At 47.2% G+C, this 9,893-nt stretch overlaps 1 protein-coding gene across 1 annotated transcript in view; it reads right to left on the bottom strand.

Moving 5' to 3' along the window:
- The window catches only part of NCF1 (neutrophil cytosolic factor 1), a 31,837-nt gene extending 30,175 nt beyond the window's left edge, over positions 1 to 1,662 (bottom strand). The window contains exon 1 of the mRNA XM_003794204.3: positions 1,519 to 1,662. Coding sequence (XP_003794252.1) covers positions 1,519 to 1,590 — 72 coding nt within the window. The 5' untranslated portion in view covers positions 1,591 to 1,662. The remainder of the gene's footprint in view (positions 1 to 1,518) is intronic.
- Positions 1,663 to 9,893: the final 8,231 nt, after the last annotated feature.

Raw genomic sequence — 9,893 nt, 5'->3', positions numbered from 1 at the left:
AAAAAAAAAAAAAAAAGCCAAAGTATTAAAAGACAAAGACTAAGACTGATCTAGATGAAAGAAGCTAAAGGATCTAAAGGATGTGACAACGAATTGATCCCGGACTTGAAAAGAGTTTTTACTTACAGAGGCCAAGTAGGATAATTGGGGAAATCTGAATCAAGTTTGAGCGTTGGATAATAGTGTTCTATCAATGTTAATTCCTGATTTTGACACATACCCATTTTTGTTATGGAAGAGAACGTCCTTGATTTAAAAAAATACACACTACCTAGGGTATTTCCAACTTACTCTCAAGTGATTCTGAAAATTTATTTTCGGAGAGAGAGAGAAAGAAAGAAAAAGAGGTGTGAAGAAATACTGGAGCTATTGGTACACTTTGTGCAACTTTCTGTAAATTTGAAATTATTTCAAAAGTGAAAGTTACAGGCCAGACATGGTGGCTCATGTCTGCATGTATGTATTCCTAGTGCTTTGAGAGGCTGAGTCAAGAGAATCACTTGAGCCCAGGAGTTCAAGACCAGCCTGGGCAATATAGTGAGACCCCCATCTCTAAAATTAGAGTAAAAAATCAAAAAACTACTCAGGAGGCTAAGGCAAGAGGGTCATTTGAGCCCAAGAGTTCAGGTTGTTGTGAGCTATAATGCCACTGCACTTTACCCAGGGCACAGAGTGAGGCCTGTCGCAAAAAAAAAAAAAAAAAATTAGCCTGGCATATGCCTGTAGTCCCAGCTACTTGGGAGGCTGAAACAAGTGGATTGCTTGAGCCCAGGAGTTCAAGGTTGCAATGAGCTATGATGACACCGCTGAGCTTCAGCCTGGGTGATAGAGTAAGAACCCATCTCAAATACAACCAAAAAAAAGTTAGAAAGAACAAAAGTCTTGGCTCATAGGACTAAATGCTCCATACAGGTGCCATACAATTTACTAAGTGGAGTTCCTCCCTGGTCTTCCTCTGGGCTGGGGGACCCGGTGAGGGGCTGGTCGTGTCCAGCAGGTATTTATTTCTCCTGACCCCCAGTGCAGGAGGGAGGACTTTTTTGGCCCCTGTTGCGGTGTCAGAGGAGTAAGACCCTAATGCAGCTGATGGCACAAGAGGTTGGCGGACAGAGAACTCCAGCGGCCAGGTCAAGGCCACTCCCTTTCAGGAGTGGTAGCTGAGCCAGTCAGGGAGGGCTACTGGGAGGAGCGGGCCGTGGACATGAGGGCTGCGCTGCAGGGCTGTGGCAGGCAAGCAAGGAGATTCCTGGCTGGGGCTGGCGGCCGAGGGTGAGGCGAGGCGGGCGGGGGACGCGTGCTGGCAGGGCCAGGGCTAGGGCCAGGGGTGTCTGAGGCCAGTTGTCTCCCCAGGGCGGGGCTGCACACACCTCTGGGTGTCAGGGGATCGCATCCACTGTGGATCCGGAGGGACCCCACGGGGTCCCAGGACCCCGCCTCCTGAGCCCTCCACGTGCCAGGTGGCTGCGCCGCCCCGCTGCGCCCAGCCCGCGCTCCTGCACGGCGCCCCGGGCTACTCACGTAGTGCTGGCTGGGAACGAAGCGTTTCTCAAAGCCCAGGAGGGCGATGTGGCGGATGAAGCTGTCCCCCATGGCTGGAAGGCGGCGCGGCCCCAACTTGTCCGGTGCGCGTCGGGGCTGGGCCTTAAAAGCGCTGGAAAGAGGAAGTCGCTTTTGCCGCGGTTAGGGCGGCAGGGGGCAGGGAGGGCGCAGAAAGGGCTCTACTTCTTCTTTCAGTTTCTGGAGACTCTTCAGGCTCGTCTGGTGTGGACATGGATGACCACACGCACACATGTGTGCGGGGACAGTTTGTCCTTGTCCGCCCTGTGGCTGACTGTCCTCCCACAGGTTCTGTGGCGAACACACCCCAAGGCTTTTGCCCTTGCTTTCCTCTTGACTATCTTCCCCTAGTCACCTGTAACTCTCCCTCCTTTCTCTGCTCAAATGTCCCTGTCCCTGAGAGGCCTTCCCTGACAAACTTCACACAACATAGCAAACTTTTCGTGTCCCCACTTGCCTGTGCTTTTATTTCCTGCTGTGTCTCCTTCAGAGCATCCTTGCAGATGTAGTACTGATTTAATTCATTTATGCTCCTCCTTGTAAGCCCCATGAAAACAAGGACATAGCCTGTTTTGTCAAGGGCTCTGGCCACAGCCCTTAGATCTGGGGGCTGGCACACAGTGGGTTCCTCCTGAATATCCTGATGGTGACAGCATCACTCCCCAAGTGGGTGAATGCATGCCTGCCCACACATACCCTCCAGTGTGTAGACAGGGAGCCTGGCATGAGTGTGCATACCCTCCAGTGTATAGATGGGGAGCTGGCAGCTGGGAAGGACATAGCCCAGACTCTTGAGAACCAAGTTCAAACCTATCAATGACTCATTTCTTTGCCAGCTCTGCCAGGAAAAGGATTTGGGACAAAGAGGTGAAGAGAGGGGCACTGTGCTGAGAGGCTGAGAGCTTACACTCATCCAAGTCACCAGTAGCTGGCCTCACTCAAGACGGTTTGGCCGCAGCTCCCACCTCCTGGCAGGCACTGGCTGCACTGCCTCACCCTTAATGGAGCGCAGGACAAGTGGGCAGGGCTAGTGTGTGGCTCAGACCTGCTGGGGATGCCAAGATTGGGAGACCATGGTGAATGGAGCCAGCACCTAGAGCACTCTGAGAGCTATGCATTCCTTCGTATGCTCTGGGGTCTGGCAGAGGGGAGCCAAGACACGCCCCTTCAGGACTGTCAATACAACTGAGTCAGGTTCAAGGTTGTTTCTGATTTTATTATCTAAGAAGTGGTGTAGGGTCCACTCTGCCTGCTCTGTCAAGTTTGCTTGGTAGGTGCTTCATTTACTAAGAAAGGGCCAGTCAGCTATTGCCTCCTGCTCCCTTCGGGTCATTACTGTCCTCCCCACAGGCACAAAGCACACATGGCTGGAGGATGCATTTACCCCAAGCTCAAAAACTGCCTGTATCCACCTATAGTGCTGGGTACCAGGGTAGCCTTGGGTGGGGCAGGCTGGAGAAAAGGGGAGCGGGAGGCGGCATACAACATTGTGCAGCCTTTCTTGAGAAGAATGCTAGCCCAGAAGCCCCATTGAAGACCACTATCTGAAAACCAACCAGTCCCACAAACAAAAGATCTGTGCCCAGATCTCTTTCTGTGGGTGTTTTAACTTCAATAAAAAGTTGAAAACAAAAAATAGATTCCGACCAGGGTAACAGGGAGGTCAGAGGGCCGCCCTGGCAGCACAGCACGTGGCTCCTGAGGAGTGGCTGAGCTGACTTGTGATTCCTTCAGTGCCCCCTCCCTGTTAGATACCCGGTTTGTCACCAGTCTTCCCTGTTATAGATGGTATGCCTTGAAGTCCCCAGGAAGGATGCAGTCTGGGGTGGTAGACCCAGGGAAGCTCAGTGGTGCTTACTGGGGCCCCCACACTCCCTTCCCTCCTCCACCATCCTTCCACTCTTGCCTAAGTGCCTGGCCAGGGAACCCCATCCTGCAGACACCCTGAGCCACCTGCGGCTACCTTTCCACCCACCTCCTGTAGCCTGGCTGTGACTTCACATGGCCTGGGATATTTGCTGGATGAGCAGAGGCATGACTAAGACTATGACCTGGTAATGACCTCTGTAAATAGGCTCAAAAATCCTTTTCGCCAATATGAGAAAGGATTTACTTTAATGCATGGATGAAACCAGGAATAAACAATTATTAAAAAAAAAAACTTTTTAAAAAAGAATGGACAAAAATAAAGGAGGCAATGAAGAGATAAGGATTATTTTTAGGGGAAAGAAATTGCATTTTAAAAACTCTTTTTAAATGTTAAATACATAGAAAACTGCAGTTTCACTAATTATCATAAATTATAAGCAGATATCTAGTTAACCATCACGGGGTGTTGGAACTACACTAGAGTCCCTGGAATTGCCCTGTGCCAGCACCATTCTAAGTGCCTGTATCTGTGATCACAGCTTATCCTGGGATTTAAACTCAAGCAGTTTGGGCCCCAGGCCCATGAGGCTGCCTACCTGGCCCTTGAACGGTGTGAGCAAGTGAATGAATGAATGGGTGTGGGTGAGGTGTTCACCAGGAAGGAGTTAGCCTGTAGGAATGTCCCAGAGGGAGGTTCTCACATCAGACCAGACCACAGGCAGGGTTTCCTGGTCTGGCCTCTCTCCAGATGTCATCTTCTGGCCTTCCCCATATGGGCTGGGCAGACCACTTCCTTAGCCAGGAAATCCCCATAGCTGGGCTAGAGTGTGTGGAAAGGGGCCTGGCATCAGGGCAAGACTCAGGAAGTTTACCCTTTAGGGTCTTTTTTTCAGGAAAAGGAAACCTGGGCTTTCCAGGACTGAAATGTATCAGTCTTCATGTAGGGCAGTTCTTTCTTGGGTCTAAACTATACCTGTCTTGCTGCCCCCTCTTGAGCAACAGCTTGTATTCCCTTGGCAGGCTCTGTGTGATAGTCTCCCCGGCCAGCCAATAGGACCATTCTCCAGTGCCTAGAGCAGCAGGAAGGGTCCCAGGCACACATGACGCTGGTGGTGTGCTTGCTAGAGTGTGGCCTGAGCCTATTATGGCAGACAGGTGTCTTCTACATTAAAAGATAGGCCATGGCCAAATTCTCTGCTTCTAGGGGACTAGTCTTCCTTTTTTATCAGAATCAGACCTGGGAAGCGGTTGGCCTGGCCAGGGATGCGTATCGGGGACTCACCAGAAGGGAATCAGGTGACCAGCTCAGGGCGCACCTGAACCACACTCCTGTGAACTCCCTATTCCCCTATACACAGTCCTCCAGGCCTTGGCCTAGGGGCCCAGGAGAGCAGGCTCCAAGTCCCTGGCATTCAGTGGAGTCACATGGAGATGCGGGCCCAGTGGGAGGACACATACCTGGTGACCACTGTGCTGTGTAGAGGGGCCTGGAGTCCAATGCAGACTTGTCCTGAACCCACACCTCTATTTCTAGCTTTGTGACCTTTGGCAAGTTTTTTTCAGCACCGAACTGCTTTTCAACAGCTCAAACTGCACCTACTTATTAGGCAGTAGTGAGGTTGGGAAGTGTTGGCCATCACAAGGTGCAGTGGGGCAAAGGTGGGCCACGAGGCAGGGCAGGTACCTGCTGTTTAAACTAGGCTTTGAAGAATGACAATGTCTGGCTTGGCACTTGTAGCTCAATGGTTAGGGCACCAGCCACATACACCAAGGGTGGCCAGTTTGAACCCGGTCCGGGTCTGCTAAAAATAGAACAAGTACAACAAAATAATACCAGGTGTTGTGGCAGGCGCCTGTAGTCCCAGCTACTTGGGGGGAGGCTGAGGCAAGAGAATCGCTTAAGCCCAAGAGTTTGAGGTTGCTGTGACACCACAGCACTCTACCCAGGGCGACAAAATGAGACTGTCTCAAAAAAAAAAAAAGAGAGAATGTCACTTGCTGTGGAAATAAGTCTCACAGTGAACCTCCCAGGTCTGCCCCGGCACAGATGTAGGTGCTTTCCCAGCCCGTCTAGTGAGGAGGTCAACAGTCCTACTGCCAGGGCTTTGGGACAGCCTGCTTTTGTTAAGAGGCTGCACTGTACCAGTCTATGACCACTTTACAAATGCAGGACCACTCTGAGTGCCTCTGGGCAGCGTCCCAAGAAAAGGCCATCCTGGAGGACTTACACATCAAAGGAGAGAGGACAATTTTAGTGTAAACACTGTTTTCAGGACTCCCCTAGATCTTATAGGCTGTGGCACTTATTATTCATGAAAAGTGGGCCTCTACTCCTCAGCCACAGGCTGGGTCTTCCAGTGAGTGCTCAGAGGCACTGACAGTCTCTGATGGGGTCCCTACTATCTTATAGATGCTGAGCAGAGGCTTGGAGCCCAGGCAGGAAACCCATGTTACAAAATGCTCTGCTCTTGCTTCTGAGGAAGTCTGATAAAAACACCTTTACAAATTAAGTGTTGCATCAAAGATTGATTTCAGTGCTAAACTTTCCTGATACTTCCTCAAAATAAATGCAACTAGTTTACTTTGAGGTGGTGGGGGTGGAATGGGGGAGAGAAGTGTAGCTGGGAAAGCTCTGGGCCTACCAAGCTTGGCTTGATTTTTAACCAGTTTCCAGGTTAAGTTCCACCCACCCTTTGTCATCAATAGCCCACTAGACCTTAGGGGCCTGTTATCTCTACGAGCCACAAGCTGCTTTTAAATTTGCCCCTTTGAGCGAAGAAAGCTGGCAGCCATGAAGTACAGAGAGCTGACACGCCTGCTCACAGACCAGAGCAGAGGCAAGGAGACTGTGACACTCTGGGGAATTGTCAGTCTAAAGAGCTACTGGCCTGTGTGTGCTCACCCTACAGGACTCACAGGTGTAGGTGCTGGGACAGTGGCCACACCAAGGAAACCAGCCTAAGGTCCCCTTCTTTGTCATCAACTGGGGCATCTGGGGAGGTGATTTTACCTTCTGAAAACTCTGCCTTCCATTCAGGAAGGTGAGTACTTAATAGTTAACCGCCAGAAGATGTACACTAACATTTAAGCCAACCAAGTCCCTTAAATTGACTTAGACCAGGGCTTAAAGGTGTTATGTGGACACTAGGAAGGTCCTTGTCACTCAATTTTCCTCACCAATGGACCTTTGGGAGGTGAGGGGGTGAGGGGTAGAGGGTCAATGTGTGGGCCATTAGTATACTCAGAATACACCTACTTCAAAAAGTGTTTTAAGATAGGAAGATGCTAGGATATTGAGACCTGGGTTCAAGTCCTTCATCTCTTAGTAAGACTGGGGCAACTACTTCCTGATGCATATAGTTCCTGATGACTTAAACTAATAAAAGATTAGGCATCACACAATGTGCCAACTGCAGAAAATAATGAACTAATGTGTGCTCAATGGTCTAGGTGGGATAGACAAATGCAAAGATATCCAATTAACAGATGAACACTTCTGGCTTCAGCACCTGGGAGTAGATGAGCTGCTGGTCCTTCCTTCAGGCTTTCCCTCCAGTTGTTCTGCAAATCCAACGGCAGAAGCCACTCCAAGAACAAAGCCTTGGTTTCCTTACCACTGAAGATCCAGCATTGGAGTGGAATCAGCATTCAGTACAACTCAGTTGACAGGGTTTCATACAATCATGGGATGTCGACATCTCTTTGGTTTTACATATTTTCTGATGGCAATTTACTCAAGGTATAGCTGTCCAGAGTGGAGTTTGGATGTGGTCATAAAGCCCCTGTTCTGAGCCTCTCGACTATACTACCTGGTCAAATAACTATATTCTATCTTGATTTATAATGGAATCAGGAAACTGTTTCAGAGAAAATGGTACGTTTGATTTACTGAAGAGATCTATTTGAACTAACTTCATTTTTCAATCTAGACTACTGAGCAAATAAAGATTTAGTGGACAGATTTAAACTTGCCCCCCAGAACCATGCTAATCATCAAGTGCCTTTCACGAATGCCTAGCCTATTCATTAGTGCAGGCAGGTAGAGACTCTTGTAGGCTGTCACTAGGCTCCAATGTAGCAAGACAGGCATCTCTGCCACTCCTCTTAAGCAGGCCCATGGCCGCGTCCCAAGGCTCATTCTGCCACTGTTGGTAATGGGGGAATTTAACAAGGCAGACACCCTGCCAGGAAACAATGCTGTTCTAAGGGAAGCTTTAATTAAGAGATACCCAAACGGAAACATGTAAAAGCTTCAAGGAGTTAACAAGAATGATCTTTTTCTATGCTCTTCCACAATATAGATGTAGCAACAGTGACCATGTCTGAGGTTCAGCATTTTGGAAGTTTTTGTTCTGTCATAAAATAACTGGGCCTGTTTAAGGAGCTTCTAAACAGGATGGGAGAAGATACTTTTAAGTTATCGTAAGGACATTAGTCTGCATTCCAGTGTTTCCCAGAATAAGACATTGATGCATTTAGCAGATCTGAGAACATGCTAAATAAATGCCTTTTTAAAAAAGAGACGGAGTCTTGCTGTGTTGCCCAGGCTGGACTAGAACTCCTGGGCTCTAGCGATTTTCTGCCTCCAACACTGAGTAGCTGAGACTACAGGATGTACACCACACTTCCAGGCTTAAATAAATGATTTCTAGTATGTATGTTATGTATGTATGTAGATATAAAAATACATGAATACAGAAACACAGAATTCTTATAATGGATAGGAACATAGGTCTCCTTGGTAAGGCTGTGATGTCACAAATTTGTGTTAAAACAAAAACTGAATTAAGAGTTACATAAAAAAACTGAACTCCTAATAAAAACAGCTCTGAGATGGCTCTGATTCCTCAGGAGTCGACTGGGAGGTGTAGCTGAGGGTGGCATGGCAGTATGTGTTTTAAGGACACCTTCAAGGAACTATGAGATTCTATGCAGCAGCTGACAGGCTAAAAATAAAATTAGTTTTATTTTCTCTGACTAGTAGGGTACTGGAGGGCCAGAGACTATGTGGAGAGAACAAAGAAGGCTAGAGCCACACGATTTTTAGGTGGGAAGGGATTATGTATGTGCTTTATACGGGGAGGAAGTTTTGACCTAAAAATCCATACTTAGGCTGTTCCCCATCGCCATGGTTGGCACATCACAGATGAAAGGCGAGAGCTCTAGCTCCAGCTCAGACTAGATGAGCAACAGTGATCTCAGAAACACCATGTATGGGGTCCTCACGAGGCACTGCAGAATCTGAACAACACCAATCTACCCCTCGTTTTGCACTCCACCTACCACCAAACCACCCACAAATTTCCCCAGACATAACCATGAAAACACCTTAGAAAGAAATGAATTAGTGTGTGAAAGGCATGGATGGATTTTATTTATTACCCTATATCTACAATTTAATTTGAGGTAAAATATAAGCAACACATAAAAATGCCTATTTCTGCTACCATGTGATATAATTCTCCATTGTGAATAGTGATAAAGCTAATGAAAACTATGCCATCACATACTCTACCTTTTCATATCGCTGGTATTTTACAACTCTTATTGTTTGTGAAATCTCAACACATGTAAGATTCTCCTACAAATGGTGCAGAATATCAAGAGGGTGCAGGATTAGCCTCACTCCCCACACTGGTGCCTCAATGTTACAAAAATTAGAAAATGATGCAGGCAATGACAATCCCTTGGGACTGATCCAAGCTGGACCAGTGCTCCAGAGAATTCCATGCCACAACGGGTTACATGATAGTGAGGCTTTAGTGTCATCTAGCTTGCCCAAATACTCATACCCGATCTTCAAATCTGGTACACCATGCACTTTATTTGGACGAAAAGTAAAAGTGGAAGAGGTTCTCTGTATATTTCATCTGTAATTCACACGCGGAGATACTAACCTCTGACTGTTAGGTGATCCAGATGGTTTTTCTTTTAATTATGATAAAAAACATATGAACCATGATAGAAGCTTAGGAAAAAGTTTAGTCAAATATACAGATACTAACTGTTCACTCAGTCATTAAGGAGAGCTGTGAACAAAGGATCATTTAAATGATTTTTCAAATAGAAAAACTAAAGAACTGAACTATCACAGGAATCTTCTTCTTCGCAGAAGCTGAGATGTTCCAATAGGAGATATCTTCACTTGATTGGAAAATAAACACCATAGCTGAAGGCTCTGCTGAATACTTAAAAAAATCTGATGAGATTCATCCCTGTCATTTTCCCTGTCGTTTTTCCAGCATTGCTGTAAAATCCTTATAATACATTCCAAAGTAAACCAGCCATTCCAAATCTACAGTCACTCTGCTCTTTAATTCAATTCACAGAACTGCTGAAAAAGTAGACATTTCTATCTAAAAGTAGAAAAAAAGGTTTGTATAGAAGGTATTTCTGTTATACAAGTATATTACACAGCTTGGGGCAGTAACAGGTCCGAAAAGCTCTTCTCAACCACTGATACTTTA

The sequence above is a fragment of the Otolemur garnettii genome, unplaced genomic scaffold, assembly GCF_000181295.1.
Source record: "Otolemur garnettii isolate 467f Iridium unplaced genomic scaffold, OtoGar3 scaffold00077, whole genome shotgun sequence".
Taxonomy (NCBI): Eukaryota; Metazoa; Chordata; class Mammalia; order Primates; family Galagidae; genus Otolemur; species Otolemur garnettii.
This window is presented reverse-complemented; position numbering and strand designations above follow the sequence as displayed.